The sequence below is a fragment of the Jaculus jaculus genome, chromosome 2, assembly GCF_020740685.1.
Source record: "Jaculus jaculus isolate mJacJac1 chromosome 2, mJacJac1.mat.Y.cur, whole genome shotgun sequence".
Taxonomy (NCBI): domain Eukaryota; kingdom Metazoa; phylum Chordata; class Mammalia; order Rodentia; family Dipodidae; genus Jaculus; species Jaculus jaculus.
The window spans coordinates 170,674,540-170,699,751 of record NC_059103.1 but is presented as its reverse complement, the minus strand read 5'-3'; the positions used below and the strand labels follow the sequence as shown (position 1 = coordinate 170,699,751).

The 25,212-nt window shown below is 40.3% G+C and overlaps 1 protein-coding gene across 2 annotated transcripts in view; it reads left to right on the top strand.

Annotated features, from left to right (window-relative positions):
* The first annotated feature begins 4,857 nt into the window (after window positions 1–4,857).
* Rgs22 (regulator of G protein signaling 22) overlaps window positions 4,858–25,212 on the top strand; it is a 157,196-nt gene continuing 136,841 nt past the window's right edge. The window contains exons 1-4 of one of the 2 annotated variants that reach the window (XM_045144085.1): window positions 4,858–4,914; window positions 5,188–5,284; window positions 7,162–7,190; window positions 13,851–13,913. In XM_045144085.1, coding sequence (XP_045000020.1) covers window positions 5,236–5,284; window positions 7,162–7,190; window positions 13,851–13,913 — 141 coding nt within the window. In that variant the 5' untranslated portion in view covers window positions 4,858–4,914; window positions 5,188–5,235. Of the gene's footprint in view, window positions 4,915–5,187; window positions 5,285–6,573; window positions 6,625–7,161; window positions 7,191–13,850; window positions 13,914–25,212 lie in introns of those variants that run through there. The other variant, XM_045144086.1, reaches the window with a different exon arrangement.

Below are 25,212 nucleotides of genomic sequence, written 5' to 3'. Positions count from 1 at the left end.
ATGGCATCATACATCATTAGATGATGAGTTGCCATCCAGTTTCTAGGAAAAACACTCCAATGCACCGGCCTGTCATTCTGACTCACTTACTTGTAAAAATTAAAAGTGTGGTTTAGCTATGTGGAAATAAATGAAGACAACCCAAATCAGAACAGAGGCGATGCAAAGCTTGCTATAGTGGGGAGTCAGCCCCCCATCACTTGTATTTTTCATAGACTCAAAAGCGGGCAGAGTAGTGGGAAAGTTTCACAGCAGAAGGAAAACAGAATACCCTAGTATACTCTCATGTCGGGGTTCTTGGCAATGGAAGCTGGGAGCGAGTTACCGAGAATCTAGCCTGCAGCCTGAACAATTGGTTTGAGGAGCGTATTTGGTTTCGTCTGAATGGTTCTGAGTTAGCAGTAGAGGCACAATTAGGGAAGCTGGCGGTCACTGACCAAGTTCAGATCAATCAAAACCTATTGCCACGAGGTTTGTGATTTTGCCTACAATATGCAGGGGTTATTGTCCAGAGTTTATTACCACAGTTAATTTCTCTATTTGGACTTTCAGCTATGTTAAATATCCTAAATATAAAAAATTAGAGTTGGTCTGGGTGATAGCTGAACAATTAATGGTGCTTGCTGGCAAAGCTTGCTGGTCCCGGTTCAATTCTCCAGTACCCAAGTAAAGCTAGATGCATAAAGTGGCACATGCATCTGGAGTTTGTTTGCAGCAGCAAGAGACCGTGACATGCCCATCTTCTCTGTCCTTTTTATTTTTTCTCTCTCTCCTTGCAAATAAAAAAATTAGAGACACTATTATAATGAACATGGACCTTATCTTTTGGTGTTATGCTATTCACAATCAGAAAAGTTGGGAAGAAGGCTTAAGTTGGATTCCAGCACACCAAATCCAAGGACTGGTCCTTTAAAATCATTAAACAGCACATAGGATGCCTTAAGTCATGCTCGGTTGTCAAGGAACTATTTATGCATAAACAAACTACCTAGTCTCTACAACATGCTCGGGATAATCAAGTCCCTACAAGTCCCTGAGCAGGTGACATAGAAGAGTCCCACTGCAAACCACCCCTTATAGCTCAGAAGGTCAGCTCTCATGGTGTTTGGCATAGAACTCCTGTAATTTTTTATTTCTTTAGAAGGTTAACATGATGTCACTTTTGCCCAATTCCCATTACACAGGTTCCTCTTCATCACACTGCTTTAACTGTTTGTTTGTAGGGAAACTGTCTGAAATGGTCTCTAGGCTTCTCTACATTGAATTTCAAATACAGAAGATGGCCTCTAAATCAGGCTAACTCAAACTTTTTAGAACTATATCTCTAGAATAAGAGAAATAATAAACTTCATTCCATTTATGTATATGTAGTTTCCATAAAAGACTTGGGTTGTGGACTATCTCAGTTTCAACAATGATATAGTTCAGTTGTAGAAAAATAACCTTTTTGAACAAAACTTATCTAGAATTTGTAATCTGAGGAAGGCAGAGACAGAATAAAATGAGTTAAAAATAAACAGAACTAGTCATTAAGGAAATACATGTAAAAAAAAAAAACACACAAAAAGACACCACCAAGAGGATGGCTATAATGAAAACTTCAAAGGGTAATTTTTAAAAAATCAAGGGCTGGAGAGATTGCTTAGTGGCCAAGGCTTGCCCACAAAGCCTAAGGACTCAGGTTCACTTTCCCAGGACCCATATAAGTTAGATGCACAAGGTGGCACATGCATGTGGAGTTCATCTTCAGGGGCTGGATGCCCTGGTGCACTGCCCATTCTCTCTCTCTCTCTCAAATAAATAAAAATAAAAAAATATTTAAAAATCAAGTGGTAAGCATTGGCCAAGAAATGAAGAAATCAGAACTTGCATCCATTGCTGGTAGAAATGTGAAATGAATGGTATAGCCCATTTGGGAAACAGTCTCTTATTTCTCCAAAACTTAAGCAGAGTTGCCATTTGATTTAGAAATTCTCCTGCAAGATGCTTAAAACATACGCATACACAAAACATTGTACTAGGATGACCATAGCATTATTATTCATTAGTGGTCAAAAACTCAAGACCCAATATCTATTGATATAAATAAAACTTTGTAGTTATATCATATAAATAAAATGTGATATAATGATATAGTGGAATACTATTTACTCACAAAACAAATGAAGTACTGATTCATGCTACAGCATGGCGAAGACTCAAAACCAAGTTAAATGAAGGAAGCCAGAAACAAAATACTACCAGTGATATGATCCTATTTATATGAAATGTCTAGACTAGGCATGATATAAAGCTGGAAGGCAGATTCATGGTTGTGTAGATATGGGAGAGATAGACTTAAAAAGCTATGAAATATCTTTGAGGTATTGAAACATGTTCTAAATTTGTGCTGACGGTTGGGTTGCACTATTTTGGGTTTTTTTTTTTTGTTAGTTTTTAAAATATTTTATTTATTTATTTATTTGAGAAACAGAAAGAAGGAGAGAGAGAGAGAGAGAAAACGGGCACGCCAGGTCCTCCAGCGGGTTGCACTATTTTGAACATATGAAAACCAATTGAGTTCCACACTTTAAACTATTTTTCTTTATTTGTAAGCAGAGAGAGATAGAGAGACAGAGAGAATAGGTCTGCTAGGGATTCTAGTCACTGCAAATGAACTCCAGATGCATGCACCACTTTGTGCATCTGGCTTTATGTGGGTGTCTAGGAAATCAAACCTAGGTCATTAGGCTTTGCAGGCAAGTGCCTTAACCACTGAGTCATCTCTCCAGTCCAACTTCTACATTTTAAATGAGTTAGATAATACATGAATTATATTTCAATAAAATTGTTACCAAAATTTGCCAGAATATTAAACCTAGCCATTTGAGTTTAAATTACTGTTTTTGTGATTCTCATACTATTTGTTAATCTTATGAGATGACAGTGATGACAATTATTTTTGGAGCAAAAGGCCACACAACACAGCCATTAAAGAGCAAAGGCAAAACCACACACACAAAAATAAATAAATAAAAGCTGCATGCCTTTAATCCCAGCACTCAGGAGGCTGCGGTTAGGAGGATCACTGTGAGTTCAAGTCCATGCCTCCCTGAGACTACATGGTGAATTCCAGAGCAAGATCCTGCTTCAAAAAACAAAACAAAAAAAAAAAAAAAAAAAAAAAAGAGTAAAGCCTTTGGGGAATGAGAAGTAGGTAAGTAGGTCAATGTGTAGCTGTGTAAAATGTCTTACTTAAAAAAATTTTTTTTTTTTGTTTTTATTTGAGAGCGACAGAGAGAGAGAGAGAGAGAGAGAGAGAGAATGGGCACGCCAGGGCCTCCAGCCACTGCTGATGAACTCCAGACACTTGCGCCCCCTTGTGCATCTGGCTAATGTGGGTCCTGGGGAATTGAGCCTTGAACCGGGGTCCTTAGGCTTCACAGGCAAGCATTTAACCGTTAAGCCATCTCTCCAACCCATGTCTTACTTTCTATAGGTCCCAGTCTTCTAAATCATCTCTTGAGAAGAACAATGCTAAGTTGTATTCAGGCTCTGCTTAGAGGTCCCCAGTAAGAGAATAATGAATCAGCATGTTAAAGCAGATTACTGACTTTTTAGTATGGCTGGATGATGCAGGAATTAATAACAAATCATGTCTGTGGGCAGAGCGCAATGCAGATGACTACAATGGAGAGGAACCCCAGAAGTTTATTCAACAAGGAGCTACTGAGTGGTAGACACTTGATTGTGGATGTGGCGCAGAGGTTAGGAGGCTAAGACAGGACACAGTCCTCTAAAACACCCAGGAGCTGACTGTCTGGTGGTGGCATCGAAGGCAAACCTTCTTGTATCAGTGACTATAACATTACTACAGTCTTAAGGCATACATGTTTTGACCAAGTATATACAGGAGCAAGAGGAGAAGTCAGTGCTAGGAATTCATAGGAAAGTGTGTGGTAAAAGATGAATCACTCTGGAAGAGTGAGAGAATGGTGACCAGCAAAGAAAAGGTCAGAAGGGATTCTCTGGTGACAGAAAAAAAAAAAACAAAAAACAAAACCTCTTACAGAACCAAACTGAATTCCCACATTCCATGTTCCTAACGGCAAAGTCAAAATCTTCGTTTTAAAAGCTAACAGTCAGAGGCCTACTCACTGCCTTCCTGTTATCCATTGATGACAACCCCAATTCTCCTGGCTCGTCAGAGTAAAAGCCTCTGAGTCCTTCCCAACTACTTGTTTCTATCCCATATCCAACTTCTCAGAAGATCCTCTAGGCTCTGCTTTTAAAATGTCTACAGAATTTGAGTCCTGAACATGTGCTCAGAGACACCATCAGCCCTTCCTTGCCAGTGCTTGAGCTGTCTACATCCCCTGGATAGCGCCCAAAGTGATACTTTTCTCATAAAAGTTAAATCATGATACTTCTCGGTTCCAACTCTCCAGTGGTTCACACTTCACTCAGGATGCAAGCCAGAGTCCTTGCTGGGGTCTCTGCAAGGACTGTGACTCATCCCTTACATCTCTGTTTGCTTTCTTCTACAGCCCTCCCTTGGTTTCATTTGGCCCTCTGATTTTGCCCATTTATTTCGTTTTCTTTTCTTCCTGTGTTATATTGAAAAACCAATAAATATAATCAGGCGGATGTCATGCTTCCTTGCAACACAGGCACCTATTGTCTTACTCCTAACACTTAAGCATCCACATACCTGCCTGCTCTGGCCAGCCTGTGTCCATTCCCACACGAGTGGCCAATGTGGAGCCACTGAAGGTCTTAAATAGGTCAGATTTGCATTTAGATAGATGGTTTTGCTTTCAGCATGGATAATGGATTTAAGGGGAAATCCACTGGAAGCAAAGATTGGAAGAGAGACAAGTTAGGAAGTTTTTACAGCAGTCCAGATGGAAGCTGCAAGTAAGGCTGCAGTTGCTAGTGAGTATAGGAGTCCAGATTCCAGAAATAATTTAAGGTAGAGTTGGCAGGGCCAGCGCTTTCTGTATATGGGGTTAAGAAGCAAAGTTTCTTTTTTTTGGGGGGGGGCTCCCAGATTTCTGGCTTGAGTCACTTGGTAGATGAAACCATCACTTAATGATCATAAGATTTATGTTAGAAGATGAAAATTTTGTGTGTGTGTTTGTTGAGACAGGTGCTCATGTAGTGGAAACTGGCTTTCAACTACTGATTCTCCTGCCTTCACCTCCCTAGTGCTGGGATTACAGGTCTGGCCACCATACCAGGCTCAGAAGATTGAAGATGAGGGGCGGGGAAGTTGCTATGGAGCAGAGGCAATGCAGGTGCCCAGGTATTGTGTTGGAAACATTGCTGGGTGTAGCGTGCAAATAGATAATTTTTTGAGGGGGGGGGGAGAATTATTTGGCCTCAGTGGGAGAGGTCTGGGCTACTGATTTATCCATGACTTTTAAAAAATGCTTATTTATTTATTTTTATTTGAGAGAGAAAGGGGGGGGGGGCGGGAGAATGGGTGTGCCAGGGCTTCCAGCCACTGCAAATGAACTCCAGACACATGTGGCCCCTTGTGCATCTGGCTTAAGTGGGTTCTGGGGAATTAAACCTGGGAACCTGGGTCTTTTGGCCTTGTACGCAAGTGCCTTAACTGCTAAGCCATCTTTTCAGCCCTTGTCCATGATTTTTATGGCTTTTTTTTTAAGGCAGGGTCTTTCTCTAGTCCAGACTGGCCTTGTAACTCTCTTGGTGATTGTCCTACCTCAGCCTCTGGAGTGCTTGGATTAAAGGCACGAGCCACTATACTTGGTTTGAAAAAAATATGTATATGTATATATATGACATATATATGTATGTATGTATTTGTGTGTGTGTATATATATATATATACATATATAAATCATATATATATACATATATATATATGATTTAGAATTGTTTTTAAATTTTACTTTTAAACTGCTGCTTGTTTTGATATAAGGTTTTTTAATGTAGTCCTGGCTAGCCTTGAACTCCTAATTCTGCAGCCCTCTTCTTCCCACCTGCTGGAAGCACAGGTGTGGCCTACCATGCCAGGCACCATAATTTACCATAACTTTTTCCTGAACACACATTACAAGGTGATCTCAGTGCAACGTCCCCTCCTCATCAGCTTCTTGGGGTGACGGGGTCTTAAGGTCCGATTTGATGGAGAGGGAGCAGCCCTAATGGACCCGGAGCAAGGGCAGGCCCGGTTCCTAAAGCCTAGAGATACCAAGCGGGGTGTGTGTGTGTGTGCGCGCGTGTGGTGAGCAAACTCGGGCACCCTTTCCTCTTTCCTCGTCCCTTTCTTCCTCCTCTGGGGACTCGGCGTCCTGAAGCCAGGGGGTCTTTTTCTCCTCAGGCAGCCGCCCACGGGGGGCGCGTCGCGGCCTAGCCGAGGCCGCTCGGGGCCCCGAGCCGCGGTCACCACAGTAACGGCCGGCCGCGCTGGGCCTGCGGGCGGGCGGCGGCGGCGGCGGCGGCGCGGGCGGCCGGGAACGCTGGGGCCTGGGCGCCCGCATTGTCTCGGCTCCTTAGCAACTCCGGGTGAGGGTGGGGGGGGGCGTCGGCGTCGCTCGCTCGCGGGAGAGACGGCCGGGCCTCCCGGCCGACGCGGCGGCGGCGGCGGCGGCATGCCGGAGAAGCGGCTCACCGCCGGTACGGCGCCCGGGAGGGGCGCGGGCCTCCTCCCCGTTCCCCAGGCCCAGGCCGCCGCGCACACGCGCGTTCGCACCGCCCGGGCTTTGGCTTCCCCGGGCCCGGCGCCGGGCCCAACCGCGTGGGCGATGGCCTCACCGCCCCCCACACCCCCACTGTCTCCCTCTCTCTCTCTCTCTCTCTCTCTGCTTTGTGGGCTGATTTTTCACCTCCAAACCTGTTCACCTGGCGGCCTCACCCAGCCTCATTCACCGTTTTGCAGCCCGGAGTGATGGAGTTCCCCATCCCATTAAGGTTAAACTCCCAGGGTCACAGTGGATTCCAAGCTGGATTCCAGAGGGCCTTTTCCTCCCACTTTCACCTTGAATTCCAACTCTAAAATTCAATCCATGTGCGGCCAGTGAGCAGAGGGCCAAAAAATGTACTGAGCTTGACCATGTTTTATAAAGTAGAGCCAGACAATGTCTGATTATTTCATTGACTCTGAAAGGAAATCAGATTTGAGTGCGATAATGTAACATTTTTATCTTGTTGCAGAGCCACCAGCTATCACAGAAGACGACTTTGTAAGTACAATTTAGAGGGGCCCCACCCCAACCCCCGCTTTTGTTTAAATAGCAAACATCAGATCATAGAAGAAAGCTGTGTACCTTAGCTTTTTTTTTTTTTTTTTGCCACCTTGAATGTAGTGGAAACTTTCATTAACAGTGGCAGTAACGGCTATATTTTTTAAGAAGAGTCTGCCTGATTGGTATGGTGGCCATTAATCATTGTTAAAGTTCTTCCACAGAAATGACCTCACTTAATTTCTCTGGGCCCTTTAGTGTCTCCATGAAAGGCAGGTTTTATTTCCATGGCTTTGTTGTGTGCAGTTCCTGGTTGCCGTAAACATTTGTGTATGGCTATGATGAATAGTGGCGAATTAAAAAAATTTTTTTTTCTATAAACTGTTTGCCGGTCAGACTTTAAGCTGTGCACTATTTTGCCAAAAATAGGCCATTTTCATTTAGGTGAAGGTTAACTTTAGGGTATGTGCTATTGTAATTCCTATTGCATATTTAAGGAACTTGCCCAAGGTTACAGACTGGATAGGAAGTAGAGTTTTTCCCTACTAAGGCCCAGGTCTGATTCTAAGCGCTCTAACCACTTCTGTTATTTACTTATGTCCTTAGCACTGAGTTCCCTTGTTGGCTGATTTATTTATTTTGCCTTTGGTTTTCTTCTTCAACAAACATGAGTGATTGTATATTAGAGGCTAGGGATAAGTCTCAAAAAAGTTCACAATTCCTCAGGATCTAAGAGAAGAAAGAGGACTAAGTCAGCATGTGCTGGAAGAAGAAGAGGATTGAGGGAGAAGAGGGGAAGGAGGACGAGGAGGAGAAGGTTACATTCATAACCACCAAGGCAGAGGCACACAGAACATGTCGGAAATGGGAAATTTAAGTTGCTCCAGAGGTCCTCTTCATTGCTTCAGATGTGCGTTTTGGGGGCCAACTAATGCTTTCCTGTGCAACTTCATTCTGAACTGTCTCAAGAACACTTAGTGATTTACCACTTACTATTTGAGCAGTTTTGAGCTTGAAGACTCCATTGTCCTCTTTCTTGCCTTCACTTCTTTAACACTCACTGTCCTCCTCTGATCTCTGATCTTCTCTTTCCCACTTCTCTTTTTTTTCTTATTATTTTTAAGAAACACCTTGAAATTCCTTATTAGATACTCCTAATTTTCTGTCTTTAATTTTTTTTTGTTCATTTATTATTTATTTATTTGAGAGCGACAGACACAGAGAGAAAGACAGATAGAGGGAGAGAGAGAGAGAATGGGTGCACCAGGGCTTCCAGCCTCTGCAAACGAACTCCAGACACGTGCGCCCCCTTGTGCATCTGGCTAACGTGGGACCTGGGGAACCGAGCCTCGAACCGGGGTCCTTCAGCTTCCCAGGCAAGCGCTTAACCGCTAAGCCATCTCTCCGGCCCTGTCTTTAAATTTTTTATTATTCATTGGTGAGGAAAGAGAGAGGGAGAGGGAGAGAAGGGGCATGGTGGGGCCTCCTATCATTACAAACTCCAGATGCATGCACCACTTTGTACATCTGCTTTACTTGGGTACTGGGGAGTTGAACCCAAGCCATCAGACTTTGCAAGCAAGCACCTTTAACCATTGAGTCATTCCTCCAGTCCTAATATTCTATTTTTTTTTTTTTCAAGGTAGGGTCTCATTCTAGCTCAGGGTGACCTGGAATTCACTACGTAGTCTTATGATGGCCTCGAATTCACGGCAATCCTCTTGCTTCTGCCTCCTCAGTGCTGGGATTAAAGGCGTGTGCCACTACGCCTACCTCTATTTTTCTGTCTTTTAATGTGAAACATAAGCTGCTCTTTTTCTTCCCCCCCCTGAAAGTATTAACTTTCTTCCCAGGGTTCCTCTCAGCAGGCTCCAAGCATCACTTTGGATACCTCTTCTGCCTATTCATTGAGCTACTGAGCATGTTAATCATCTGAATGTCCCTGTTCCATTTCTATGGAGCTTTTATTTCCCTTATCCTACTTACAATTCTGCTTTTCCTTCACTTTCTCCTATTTTGGTGCATTGTGCCACTGGTCAGCTGTACAAACCTTCCTTCTTTCTTCACCTCCTGACTACAGACATTAACCAAGTTCCTTTCATCCTCACTGCTACTGTCTTATTTCAGGCCCCCATCTCTGGACCCAGACTTTGGCAGCAATCCTAACTGATATCACTGCCTTCAGCATTCCCTGTGCCAACTCCAGTTTTCCTTTGACCAAAGCATAAAATGTGAACTCCTGTGTATCAGCTGTACTGAATTACCTACATGCTGTTATGCTGCTCTTTCTACCTTCTCCTTACCTCGGCTCTCTGATTGCTATTAACCCTTTAAAATTACTGTATTACCTGATTGCTCAGAAATGTTCTTGATGGCTACTACTTATTGAATGCTGACTACATACTGCCACTCACCCTCAAAACAACCTACAAGGAGGTCGCAGTTCACAGAGGTTAACAACTCTGCCTGAGGCCACATGTCTAGTAACCTGTAGAGCCATTCAGACTTTTCTAGAACTTTTCAGTCTTTAACCTGACCTACAATACTTTTCTCTCTGATAAATATGACATCCATCCTGTTTTGGGTTTATAAAGTACTTCCACATGCCTTCTGCTCCAGCCAAACTACCCTGTTTGGCTCCTGCCTTTGCTGTCGAATTCTGTCTTAGTTGCCCTTTCTCAGTCCGTTTCACAATTTTGCACATTCTTCCAGGCCCAGCTCATCTCCGTGAAATCTTTCCAAACTAACATCATCCAGACTGCCTTGGAGCTGTGGGCAGCTTCCCGTGGAGACCAGTTTGTGACCAGATCCTCAAATTCACATGCTTAACCAAGCGTTGTCCACACATTAAATAATTAACTTGTCTTGAACATATGTTTAGTTTTGCCTTTCCAGTTTGTACAAGTATTGTTCTTATTAATAAACTACATATTCTTAGAGAATTGTAGCTCCCCAGACCTCAATTTTCTCCCTTTTCATAATAGATATTCTAGTATCTAAAATAAAGCCTACATTTTCTGGCATCCTGTGTAGTTAATGTGGTCATATAACTAAATTCTGGCCAATAGAATGATGAATTTTGTGTTATCCTATATCAGAAGTTCAGTGGGGGGGACATTTCCTTTATACATCCTCAAGTGTTTGTGAATAAGCCTCTTACTTAGTCCCCAGCTGGTGGAGCTTTTGGGAGGTGGGGCCTTGCTGAAGGAAGTATGTTGCCAGGGGTCATATAGGAGGGTTTTCTTTCTCTCTCTTTCTTTCTTTCTTTTCAAAGGTAGGTTAGAGTGGCCTTGAACTCACCGTGATCCTCCTACCTTAGCCTTCTAAGTGCTGAAATTAAAGGTATGTGCCACCACACCTGGCCTACTTCTGGAAAATGGATGCTTACCTCAACTGATTGAGGGTACTAGAGGGGCTGGAGAGATTGATTAGTGGTTAAAGACACTTGCTTGCAAAACCTGAAGGTCTGGGATACCCATGTACAGCCTAGTACACAAAATGACACATGCATCTGATGTTTCTTTGCAGAGGCAGGAGGCCGTGGGGCATCCATTCTCTCTCTGTCTTAAACAAACAAAAGAAGAAATTAATAATATTGAAAAAGAAAAGTATTAGGGAATTGATACTAGAGTGTAGGATTCCATAAGAATGAAAGAACTTCAAGCAGCCCAACATTTTGCATAGGATCTCCGGGACAGATCTAGATTTCTAGACAACTTCTCCATAGTACTGTGGCTCCTAGCTGTGCAGCGTCTTCAGAAAAGAAGGGAAGTGGAGAGAAGTAGCACTGGTATTTATATCTAACTTTTTTTACCCTCCAATTTTCCCCTTAAATATCCTAAGGCTTTTTTCCTGGACAAAGGCCCTTGTAATCTCTTACATTTATTTATTTACTTAATAGATAGCAAGGGACAGATATAAAGAGAGAATGGGGGCTGGAGAGATGGCTTAGTAGTTAAGGCATTTGCCTGCAAAGCCAAAGGACCCAGGTTTGATTCTCCAGTACCCACTTAAGCCAGATGCATAAGGTGGAACATGTGTCTGGAGTTCATTTGCAGTGTCTGGAGGCCATAGTGCATCATTCTCTCTCTCTCTCAAATAAATAAACAAAACTAAAATATTTCAAAAAAAAAAAAAAAAAAAGAGAGAGAGAGATAATGGATGTACCGAGGCCTCCAGCCACTGCTAATGAACTCCAGACACATGCACGACCTTGTACAGCTACCATTACATGGGTACTGGTGAATCCAACTTGGGTCCTTAGGCTTTGCAGACAAGCACTTTAACCACTTAGCTATCTCTCCATCCCTTTTAAAAATTTTATTTATTTGTTTACTTATTTGAGAGAGAGAAAGAGGCAGATAGAATGGGTGTTATTTTAATTTAGAAGAAATAGTGTCTCTCCTTGTCCTCCTCTATACCTTCCCTATGGTGAGTAGGATTCCAGGTACTAGTCAGATGATTAGAGGACCAGGAGTTTGTCATTTAGTGTAGAGTTCTTATTTAGTACACAAGAGGTTAGGAAGGCTGCACCATAATACAGAGAACCTTGGTATTTCCCTTATACATAAGCACCATCCACAACATTGTAGTTATGAAAAAATTTAAATATGAAGTTAAAAGAATTATATAGTGAACACTGACATATCTGCTAAAATTTCACAATTACTATTCTGCGCATTTGTTTTACACATGTCTGTCCTGATAACCCTCTGTCAACCGGCCTTACTCTTCATGAACTTAAAGCCCAAGTTACAGACGTTGATATGCTTCACCCACAAGCACTTCAGTGTCAGTATCAGATCTGATAATGTGCAGTTTTAGTTTATCATCCTTTTGTTGATTTAAAGTTTATTGTACATTGAACATACTCCATTCACATGCCCCACCTCCACCTTTAGTCTTTTCCCTTCCCATTCATTTCCTTTGTTACCTTAGATAGTTTTTCTTCTTTTACTTTCATGTCATATATATATGATTGTATGTATCTATAAAAAATCTTGAATCCAGCAGAGTGTGGTGGTACACTCCTTACATGTACAGAATATGTTTTTATCATAACAACCTCTCATTACTTTCTTATGTCCCCTTTTCCCATTCTCCCTCCACTAAATCCCTTCTTTCCAACTAGTTCCTTTTCTATTTTGATGAAACTTTTTGTTGTTGTCCTCCATCATCCATGGTAAAATGTTGGTGGGCCCAAGTTTGTTCAGGCCTTTGTAGGTAACAGCAGCCACTATAAGATTCATTTGTGATTTTAGCAAGCTAAACACTATGTTGTTTTAATCAGTTGAAGTTTCTAGTAAGTTCCTTGACATAAATAATATGAACTAGTGACTATAATTTTTAAAAATATTTTTATTTACTGAGGGAGGGAAGGAGAGAAGGAGAGAGAGAGAGAGAGAGAGAGAGAGAGAGAGAGAGAGAGAGAGAGAGATTGGGTTTGCCAGAATCTTTTTCCACTGCAGATGAATTTCAGACACATTCACCACTTTGTGCATCTGGCTTTATGTGGGTACTGGGCACTTGAACCTTGCCTGTCAGGTTTTGCAAGCAAGTGCCTTTAACCACTGAGGCATCGCCCCAGTCTACTTACAATTATTTTCTGACACTGTACTTACTTAAAATTATAAAAAATATAATTTCCAAAATTGGTATAAATATATTATAGTTTCTTCTGCGTATAGAATTATTATACTTTAGTATTTTTTAAAAAATGGCCAGTGCTTCATAGAAGAAACAAGTTATCAGCCATATGGAAATAATAGCATTGTGTCATGTTGTCAACTTTTGTGTTAAAATTTGCAAAATTGAAATATGATTATGAATAACAAAATAATCACATGTACTGTTCACTAGAGCGTGCCATGATGTGCTTTAGACACAGTGGAAACAATGACTAATAAAATAAGGTGTTTTATGATTTGGAAGAGCAATTTTGTTCTTGGCAGTGGTTTTTGGAGTTTGCCAGTTTTAAAAGTGGCTATGTTGGTGGATGAGATAGTTATGGAAAAAATGTATGCAATCTATGCTTAGAATACATGCAACGACAGAAGTTCCTGGGTGCAAAATGAAGCAGCACCTATATTATGAAAATTATATCTTACTGGGGGAAAATTAAATGTTTTCTCCACTTAACATTAACATTCTCAATTTCTTTTTAACATTTTATTTATTTGAGAGAGAGAAAGAGGAGAGAGAGAGAGAATGAGAATGAGCATGGTCATGCCAGGGCCTCCAGCCACTGGCAATGAACTCCAGATGCATATACCACTTTGTGCATCTGGCTTTATGTGGGCACTGGAGAATCAAATCTGAGTCCTTATGCTTTGCAGGCAAATGCCTTAATCACTAACCCACTTCTCCAGCCCCTCAATTTCTTTTTATCCATAAACACTACTTCTGCCTTCACTGCCTCTGTCTTCATTTTGTTTTATTTTGGGGGGCTTTTCGAGGTAAGGTCTCGCTCTAGTCCAGGCTGACCTGGAATTCATCATGTAGTCTCAAACTGACCTTGAACTCACAACAATCTATAATGAGGATTCAATGTGCAGCAAACTAAAACAGCTTTGAAGATCTAAATTATAATTGGAGAATGATATAGGCATGTTTTAAAGCATCTTAGCATGATCATAATGTTATATTTTTGTGTTTTTGTAGGAAGATTGTTTGGCAACAGATGACTTCCTTGTGGACTATTTTAATGAATTCCTAAGCCTGCCTGTGAGTACATTATGAGTATATTATTAAAACAAAATAATCTTTTAAGCATTGGATTATTTTGTAAGACATAGTTATCAGGTATTTTAAAAATATATTTTATTTATTCATTTATTTGAGAGAAAGAGGGAGAGAGAAAAAAAGAGAGGGAGAGAATGGATCCACCAGGGCCTCCAACCACTGCAAATGAATTCCAGATGCATGTGCCCCCTTGTGCATCTGGCTTACGTGGATCCTGGAGAGTCGAACCAGGATCCTTTGGCTTCGCAGGCAAGTGCCTTAACCACTAAACCATCTCTCCAGCCCCTAATTTTTTTTTTTTTTTTTTGTTTTTTGTTTTTTGAGGTAGGGTCTCACTCCAGCTCAGGCTGACCTGGAATTCACTATGCGGTATCAGGGTGGCCTTGACTCACAGCAATCCTCCTACCTCTGCTTCCTGAGTTCTGGGATTAAAGGCATGAGCCACCACCTGGCTTTGGCTTGTCATATTTTTAAAAAATATTTTATTTTTACTTACTTATTAGAGAGAGAGAGGGAGAAAGATAGAATGGGTATGCCAGGGCATCCAGCCACTGCAAACAAACTTCAGATGCATGTGCCACCTTGTACATCTGGCTTATGTAGGTCCTGGGGAATCAAACCTGGGTCCTTTGGCTTTGTAGGCAAGTGCCTTAACTGCTAAGCCATCTCTCCATGTCTCATATTTTATTAAAAAGACCAGTTATTGAAAATGTTGGTGTGGTAGCTCATGTCTTCACACCTTGGGAGGCTGAAGCATGAGGATTGACACAAGTTCAAGGCCTGGGCTGGCCTGGGCTACACAGTGACTTCCATACCAGCTTTGTCTACAGAGTGAGACCCTGTCTCAAAACAAACAAACAAACAAAAATGATCAGCTGGGCATGGTGGCACATGTCTTTAATCCCAGCACTCGGGAGGCAGAGGAAGGTGGATCATCATGAGTTCGAGGCCATGGTGAGACTACATAGTGAATTTCAGGTCAGTCTGTGCTAGAGTGAGACCCTACCTCAGAAACAAACAAACAAACAAAAAAAGATCAATTAAAGAATTTTGGTAAATCTGGTTTTTTTTTTTTTTTTTTTGGTTTTTCGAGGTAGGGTCTCATTCCAGCCCAGGCTGACCTGGAATTTACTATGGAGTCTCAGGGTGGCCTCAAACTCATGGCAATCCTCCTACCTCTACCTCCCAAGTGCTGGGATCAAAGGCGTGTGCCACCATGCCTGGCTGTAAATCTATATTTTTAATTAAATTTATTTATGTGTGTGTGTTTGTGTGCACACACATGTGTGCATATCAGTGCACATGAACTCCGGATACATACTCCAGTTTTTTTTTTCCAAGGTAGGTTTCATTCTAGCCCCAGCTGACATGGAATTCATTATGTATTCTCATGATCACCTTGAACTCCTGGTGATCCTCCTACGTCTGTCTCCTGAGTGCTGGGATTAAAGGTGTGCGACACTACACCTGCTACATGCTCCACTTTTGGTGTTTGGTTTATGTGGATCCTGGGGAATCAAACCTGCTCTAACAGATTTTACAAGCAAGTGTCTTTGACTGTTAAGATATCTATCTCCACAGACTGATTTTTTTTTTTTTTTTTTTGAGGTAGGGTCTCACTCTACCTCAGGCTGACCTAGAATTCACTATGTAGTCTCAGGGTGGCCTTGAACTCACTGTGATCCTCCTACCTCTGCCTCCTGAGTGCTGAGATTAAAAGTGTGTGCCACCACTCCAGGCTTGATTTGTATCTTTTTCTAATCAGTTAGATTTGAATCATATTTAGAAATATGCTTATTGAAGAAAGCTGTGTTTTCCTAAGTATCAAAAAGCATTCTGTACAGTCTTGACATAGTTGGATTTGGCAGTATGTTTGACTATGAACAGAATTGATAAGGGCAGAATATTAAAAATTGAAAAAACTAATTGTTTTTACTCTAGGCTATTTTTGCTATTTTTTTGGACAAATATTAGAGTGGAATTTGTAGTTAAGGCAATTAGAGTTCATATCAATAGTAAATAAGACTCAGGATACTGACTATAACATTGGTGAATGCTAGTTAACAATAATTTCAGTTTAGGTAGCAGTGATTGACAGAGTAAGTATTAAGGGATTTAGGAAACATAAAATGAGAATTTCTAAAAGGGCTTATATCATTGTTATGGAAACAAACTAATCAGGAATGACAGTTAAAAGAAAGCTAGATAAGAAAAGGTTTTCTTTATGTGTCTCAAAAGCCTGAAAACTTTTTTTGTTTTGTTTATTTGAGGCAGGGTTTCATTCTAGTCCAGATTGACCCAGAATTTACTCTGTAGTTCCAGGCTGGCCTTGAACTCATGTTGATCCTCCTACTTCTGCCTCCCAAGTGTTGGGAGGGTTGGCAGAAGCAAGCAAACTTTTTTTTTTTAAATTAATTTACTTATGTGAGAGAGCAAGAGAGGGAAACAGGCAGACAGAGATAGAGAGAGAGAGAGAGGGAATGGGCATGCCAGGGCCTCCAGCCACTGCAGATGAACTCCAAATGCATGTGTCACCTTGTGCATCTGGCTTACATGGGTCCTGGGGAATTGAACTGTGGTCCTTTGGCTTTGCAGACAAACGTTTCAACTGCTAAGGCATCTCTCCAGCCCCATGAAAACTTTTTTCATTAAAGTTTTTACCAGGAGAGGGAATGTAGCTTAGTTAGTAGAATGCTTACCTAACATGGAAAAGCCCTGGGTTTGAATCCCAGCACTGCTTAAACTGGGTGTTGTGGCACCTACTGTAATCCCAGTTCTTAGGAGGCAAAAGCAAGAGAATCAGAAGTTTAAGGTTATCTTCAGCTCAAGGTCAGCCTGGGCTACTTGAGACCTTGTTTCAAAAACAAAACAAAATTTTTTATTAGAAAAAATTAGAACACATAGAAGTCAAAAATAATTCTGAAAGGGTGTGAACTATAAAAATTTAAAATTTCTCAAGCCTAACTGCTGAGCATGTTGTTATTATTATCATCATTATTATTGGTTTTTCAAGATAGGGTCTCACTCTAGCTCAGGTTGACCTGGAATTCACTATGTCATCTTAGTGTGACCTCGAACTCATGGCGATCCTCCTACCTCTGCTTCCTGAGTGCTGGGATTAAAGGCATATGCCACCATGCCCAGCTTTTTAAATTGTTATTTTATTTTATTTATTTATTTATATTTATTTGAGAGAGAGAGAGAGAGAATGGTATGCCAGGTCTTCCACCCACTGCAAACAACATTCAGACACATGTGACACCTTGTGAATCTGGCTTATGTAGGTCCTGGGGAATCAAACCTGGGTCCTTTGGCTTTGCAAGCAAGCGCCTTAACTGCTGAGCCATTCCTCCAGCCCTATTATTTTATTTTTGAGAGATCGTTACAGAGGGAAGGGGGGTGGAGAGAGAGAGAATGGTTGCCCCAGGGCCTTTTGGCAGCTGCAAACAAACTCTAGACACATGAGGCCCCTGTGTGCACGTGTGACATTTTTGCATACTTGCATCACTTTGGTGTCTGGCTACGTGAGACCTGGAGATTTGAACATGCATTCCTAGTCTTCTCAGGCAAGCACCTTAACCACTAAGCCATCTTGAAAGGCAAGTCCTCACCAGTGCTTTCTTGTCTCAGCTGTGTTGTGTGTTCTGATGTACCTGTGCACGCCACATGTGTTATGGAGTTTCATGCTCTTTCCTCCACTGGCCCAGTGAGGTTCTGTGCAGCCAGTATAAGAGTTACACTGAGAGGCCAAACCACCCTCTCCCTTTCCAAAAACAGACCTGATGACAGTATATTATATTCAGTGTTCTCACTGGGTCTGATTCCAACTTTTATTTCCAGTTATATGTTATAAAATCCCTGGTAGCATCAGAGTTTTGCATTTCCAGATTATGTAATCCTTCTTCTGGGCTCTGAAACCTTCATTATTCCTCCCAAAGAAGTACATTGTATAACATGTAAAAAAAAAACTCTAAATCTAAAATTTAATTTTATCAACCTTTAAATTTCAGTTGGTCAAGATTTGTGATTATCTTCATTTTTACTTGCTCCAGAAAATAAATTCCCCTGCCTTTCTTATAAAAAAAAATTTTAACTTTTTTAGAAGTCATATAACAATAACATAGAAGCTAGGTATGGTGGCTCATGACTATAAATTGGAAGGCTGAGACAGAAATACTGCTACAGGTTGAAGCCAGCCTGGGCTACCTAGTTCCAGGACAGTGAGATCCTGTCTAAAAAAGGTAAAAAGAAAATTTGTAAAACTTTAGAAAAATTTAGCCATAACCCTGTCACCCAATGAAAATAGACATTTTCTTTTTTTTTTTTATGTTTTATTTCAGGTATAAAGTCATACAGCAGTGTGATTTCTGTTGGACTCTGTGTAGTCATGCTTTTTGGTCCCTTGCTAGCAGACGCTTAGTTTGACCCCTCTGTGTAACCAATGCAGCTTACCTGGGCTCTTGCCTATCTTTCTGCTTCCTTCTGTCTTTCCACCTCCCTTTCTTTTTATTATTTTCAACACCTTTTGTATCTGTGTTTTATATTAATCAACCTATAGATTACCAGTTCTTCATACCACAAGATAAGGGACAAAGTTGTCACAAATTTTCAAAAAGAATTTGAGGGCAAGAAGGAGAAAGAACAATGGATTCTCAAACCAAGTGTCTGGCAAAATTCTAGGACAGATTAGTAATGTTTGGTATATGAGCACTTAGATAAAAATTAGAAGCCCACATGGGCTTACCAAGAATAATCTGTCTGTTTTTGAATAGTTATGTTCTGGTATTTTAGGGAACTGTAAGTTTAGTGTATTGTGATTTTAATAAAATATTATAAAAGTAATAAATTGAATCATGTTACTTCCTGTTGTGCTTAGAACTCTGTTTAGCAGCTTCTCATTATTACAGTATAAATTAGATCTAGAATCCAATGTAATCCTGTCTCTGCTATGCCTTCTCTTTCTCTTGTTGATTCTTTTTCATCTGAAACTACATAAGACCTTCATAATAGGAGAAAAGATGATGACATTAAAATAAAAGAGAGACAAATTAGAGGGAGGGGGATTAGATGGAAGGTGGGTTTGAGAGGTGAGGAATGGGAGTGGAGGAGGGAATTATCATGGCTTTATTGTTTATACTTGTGTATACTATCAATAAAAAGTTTAAAAAATGTCAAGTGTTCCAAGCTTTCAGTCTGGAATACTCTTCCCTAAGATGTTTCTATCATGTTCTCTTTGACCTAAATCACTCCTCTTCAAAAACCCTTTTTATCAGCCCTATCTAAAATAATATGCCCAACACACACTCTGGTTATATTGCTTAATTTGTCCCCAGATCTCTTATCATTATCTGTGAAATTAGTTTTCAAGTCTGCATATTGCTTCACTAATTATAACCAGTAGGGGTTGACTCTTAATAGTGTTCAGACTGAGCTTCACATTCCTTAGTAGGGAATTCAAAACTCTTTGCAATTTGGCCTTAACTTAACCTTTCTACTTTACCTCTACCTACATAGTACTTGTGTTACCCAGCAGTTTCCTGCCTTATTTAACCCACCAACCCCATATAAACCACACAGATTCTTTGTTCAGCAGTCACTATATAATGGTTAGTAACAGGAGTGAGGAAGCAATGTTTGATTCCGGCCCTTTTACTCTTTACTCCTGTGTTCTTTGAAACACCAACTCATTTAGTTCTTTGATTTCTTTCTTTGAAAAAGTATATCTTACAAGATTGTTATAGAGTGAAGGAATGTATATTATAGATTAATGTTTCATTTTCCTTTCACCTTACTAACTAGGCCATCTCCCATTTCAGAAATACAGCAGGAGGTCAATTTTTAGCTGGACAGGTGGATCCTTATCAACCTGGAGGATAATTTCCTATGCCACACAAATCTGTCATTGACTTTGCCTTTCAAAGATTGTTTTTATTAAACACTTGGATGAAAAGTTCTAAGAGAAATAGAATTCTTCCAGTTTATGGTCATTCAGCTAGTAAATGAGGGTCCACTCAGGACTACATGGCTCAGAAAGTTTTTAGTGTCCTCCTATACTTGTGATGTCTACAGACTGGCAACAGGAATGAACTGATCATTTGGATAATGGACTCTGGTCTCAGGCTTATTCTGTTACATGAAATGAAGTAAAACAAACAAAGCTAATGTATTTTTAGGGTACATTAATAGAAGTATAGTCCAGATCAAGAAAAATATTTGTCTGAAGCATGGAAGGCACTTGGTAAATGTTTTCTTGAAGAGGGTTGGATTGTTAGACCACATTTGGAATATTGTGTTCCATTCTTGGTGCCATATGTTAAGAGTTGCTCTGCCAAACCAGACTTGGGGAGACTCCACATGGGAACACTCAGGAAACCATGTCAGATGAGGAAGGGTTGAAAGAATTGTGAATGTTTAACATGGCTTGAGATAGGTGGCAGGGATGGAATGGAGTAGCTTTTTCAAATATTTAAAGATCTTGTCACGAAAAATGGGTTAACATATTCTGTCAAACTTAAAAAAAGAGGGCAGAGCCAAAACCACATTTATGGAGGAATCTAATTTTCAAATTTGTTTTCAAATAATAAGATTGGCTGTCTTAGGAAGCAATAAACTTTTTGTGTTTGGAGGTATTCAGGTAGAGTTTAGCAAAACGTAACAATATTAAGCCAGGTGTGGTGGCGCATGCCTTTAATCCCAGCACTTGGGAGGCAGAGGTAGGAGAATTGCCATGAGTTCAAGGCCACCCTGAGACTCCATAGTGAATTCCAGGTCAGCCTGAGCTAGAGTGAGACCCTACTTTGAAAAACAAAAACAAAATGAAACAACAGCAACAAAAACATGACAATATTGTAGAGGAAAGATATATAGGTAGGTAAGTAGATAGATAGATAGGTAAAAATCTCCCCACTACAATATTACTGTAAGATGGTTTACTATGATAAGAGGGTAGGAAATCAAAATATTAATAAATGTGTGATGGGATGAATCTTGTGGCATTTTGCATAGAAGAGATTATCTATCTATCTATCTATCTATCTATCATCTATTTAATCTGTTTATCATCATATCTCTATTTCCCTGGCTCCCTACAATGGTGGGAGACTAGATTTGTCTAAACAAAGAATATTTTAAAAATATTTTAATTTATTTATTTGAGAAGGCCAAGTGAGTATTGGTGCACCAGGGCTTCCTGGCCCTGCAAATGAACTCCAGATGCATGTGGAACTTTGTGCATCAGGCCTTTGATGGACACTGGGGCATTGAACCCAGGCCATCAAGCTTTGCAAGGAAGCACCTTTAACTACTAAGGCATATCTCCAGCCCAACACATTTTTATTAATTCATTCTTTTTTCTTATGTTATCTTAGAATCTGTGCAGTAAATTTCTTAGACAAAGATAAATTTCTTTTTGTCTTTATTTCTCCAAACTTTATGAAGATCATTCCATTTAAAAAAAATTTCTTTGTGTTTTATATAAAATCCTTCTAATCTTTTCTTCTGCTTCCTTTCCTTTCCTATCTCCATGTCACGTCATAAATAACCACAATCTAAAATCTGTAGATAAAGACCATAGGGCCCTTAGGTCATCTAGAGTTTTGAGACTTGTTCTGCATTTGTAGTGCCATGTTCAAGGTCCCATAACTGGGTTGTGGCAAAAATGGGCCTGCGAATCAGTCTTTTGGGCTCCTCCAATGCTTCTTTCCATTACACCATCATACCCTTGGGACACATTGTGAGATCCAGAAATTGATGGCTGGTAGCCTGCCTCCATGTTATTTCTTGATGAGGGGAACCCAGGACAGTTGCAGCTATTATAAATGATCATGGCACTTTCCAAATCCTAGCTTTCATAACTTCATTCTGTTTGTTCATGTGCCAAGTTTGCATTCAAGATATTGTTTTCATTTGGTGTCTGGGAGGGTTTTTTTTTTTTTGCTGTCAACTTTTTATGGACAAGTGTTTGCTTATTAGGTTTTCTTCTGTGCTATAGTGTGAAACTTTTTTTTTCCTTTTGGTTTTGTTTTGTGTGTTTTATGATCAGTGACTGTTGTGGGATTGAATAGATGATCCACATAGATTTAGGTTGGTCCTCTGTGGGTGGTTTCAAATGTTTGTGACATTTATGGTTTGCAGAAGCTGAAGGGGTGGCCTGTTCTATACCCTCCTTGCAAGGATAGGTATGCCATGTGTTTGCCAGACCATGCTTAGCTATGTGCTTTTGGAATTTTACCATAACTTTTTTTTGGACTGATTCTCCACACTTTTATAATCTGTAAACTATTATAATTTCTTGCAGCTTTATGAAACAGTTATATGCTAGATGGGTTGTTGGTTGAGGGGGATGGAGAGGGAGAATGTGGATTTGGAAATGAGTGGGATGAAGGGAGATGGAGGGCTTGGGCCTTCTCTTGATGTAGCTGTAGGTAACTGCTTAGTTCAGTATTTATATCTATGAATATTTTGATAAACCTTGTAACTTTAACATGAAACACTCAAATTACTTAATGTAACTCATTTTCTTAACTAAAGATATTTTTAATACATTGTATGTGGCACATTATCCCTTGGTATTGGTGAATATCTAGTAAACAGTTGACAGTTAAACATCTAAAATGTCAATAAAACTTAGATTAAAAGAAGTTGTTATTGGTAACTGACTTGTTATAGTCAAGTAGTCAGATGTTTTTTATCCCCTGACTAGGATGCATGTTTAAAATATAGCTTTGGAGCTCAATTAGTAGAGACAGAGTTGGAGCAGAGATGAACATGTATTAAATTAACCTAGTCATTAGTTTTTAATTTAAATAGTGTTCAGCTAAATAATTTGGCACTCAGTAAGTTTCAGTGGTGCTGGGCTGGCAGTTTAAGCACATCACTAATTATTCACAGGTTTTTTTTTCTCCTTTTTTCAAAGAAATGTGGAACCAGCAATTTATTGTGGTAAAAATATTTTCATGCACTTGCTTTTTCTGTGAAAATATTTTTCGCACATGGATGACTAGTACTACAAAGTTAGCTTTCACCACCTTCAGGTCAATTTGTTTTAGAACATTTGGAAAATGATACCCTTGACATAAGAAAATGAAGGAAGGAAATGGGCAGTCTGCAGCAGCTTGTAGAGGACTATGTTTAAGGCACAAACTGGAGACTTTTATCTGTCATATGATTAAAAGAATTAAAAACTGAGTGTTGTCTAAATTGGCTGATGCAGCCTTTGAGGAAAAATATCTTGTATATTATTCATGCCTTTTATTGTTATGTAGCGCGCTAACTCTGGTAGTTCTGTAGATAAATGTAGAAATGGTAAAAACAACTTCATATGGGAGATTCTGTTCAATTGGTCAGTAGCAATTTGGGCCATACTGAAATGACAGGGAGAGGTCTTTCACATACAGAACCACAGTGTCGGCACTATGACGTGTGGGGACATGGAAGAGTCAGTGTGGGGAATGGGCAGACTGTGGGCTTTGGAGTTTGTTTTAACCTGGAACCTGCCTGTTTTCTACCAAAAACTCTCTAGTAGCACCTTGCAGCCGACAGCTTCAGGTTCGCTGAGATGAACTTCCAGACCAGGCACGGTTGTGGAGGAAGGGATATTTATTGAAGCTTACAGATCCAGGGGAAGTTCCATAATGGTAGAAAAAGCTGGCCTGCCTTCACAGGTCCCAAAAGAGAGAAGCACAAGCCTAAAGCCATACAGCACAGCACATTTCAGGAACTCCAGCTAGGCACACTTTGCATATCTTTAGATTGGAATTTCAAACCCACCACCACACCTTGGGGTTGGACCCTAAGATCTGCCCAGTGACACCACTCCTGCCTGGTGGCTGCAGATGCAAACTACAAACTAATAAAACACTGAATAGATTGGGGGTCATCTATTGAAACCAGCACACACCCTCTCATCCTCAAGCATTACATTTGAGAGGGCATTAGAATTACCCAGGGGGTTGTTAAAGCTGAGAATGCCAGGCCTTTCTATACCTGACTCTAGGCTGGGGCCCGTGGAGGGGGCATCTTACACAGGCTCCTAGGGGACGCTCATGCAGCAGAGAACCAGCTACTCAAGACAATCCATAGCACACCGCTCTGTGTAATGGCAAGTCATAGATATCTTTTCTCCCTAGGCTGAGATACCATTTTCTCCTCACCTATTCAATTTTGGCAATGTTATACAGCTAGTAGTTCACCAACAGGGCCCTGTTATTTTGTGCTTCTCTACCAGGATGCTGTGGCTCTTTCTTTTGCTGAATTTTCTTTCCTCCACTGTCTTCCTGATGAGTGCCCATTCATTGTTCAAGACCCAACTTGAGTTCTCTACACTTCTTTCTTAATTTTCTGAAGATAAGGATTCCTTATTTGATCCCACTGCCCTATGCATGCATCTATTTTGCTTCTTATACATTTAAGTAATGTTATAGTCTGTGTAGTACTGTGAAAATTGAAATGCTCATGCTCTGTACAAAGAACAAGGGTGATTTCAAGATTGAAGGTGATTGTGTGTTGTACCGCTCCATGAAGCTGTGACCTTGAGAGTGTGTGAGATGGAAGATGAGAATATGCCATTCTTATATGGGTCTTATCCTTCCTGCCTCTTAATAATCTAGTCATCTCATTATGCTAAGGAAAATTACAGCATTAAGCATAACATTTTTTTGTGCAATATGAATTTTAAACACTGGTCCACCATTTTATTTGGTCCCTAACTGAAGAATCAGTTACCCATTTCTATGAGGAAGGAAAACTGACAATAATCAGCTTGAGAATGTATTAAAGGCAACATTGTTCATGGTGCTTTAAAGGATTTCAACTGTAGTATTTTTTTAACCTTAAGATTGTCCTTTATTGTATAAAATACACTTACAACAAGGAAAATCAGGATAAGACACAATAGTTGAGCATTAGAAATAACCTATATATTGACAGGATTGAGATTGTTTTCATTTTTACTGAGTCAGAGGGACTCTATTATTGTTTCCTACTGATGTGCAGCAGTAGTATTAACTGCGCAATGTGAAGCATACATATATTTAAAATATACATTTTGCATTTGATTTACATAGAATGCTAATATAACAAATATGGTCACTATGGTTACTCCTTAACATGTCTGTTAACATATTATTATTCCCTCTTCAGATGTTTTCTTCCACTGATGTCATTATTCTGTGACTGGTCCATTAACTCCTCAGCTCAGCCCTAATGGTTTTGTCTCATTACTCCCTGCACAAAGTCCTGTTAATTCACTTCATATACTCTTCCTACCTTCCTCTGCCCACAA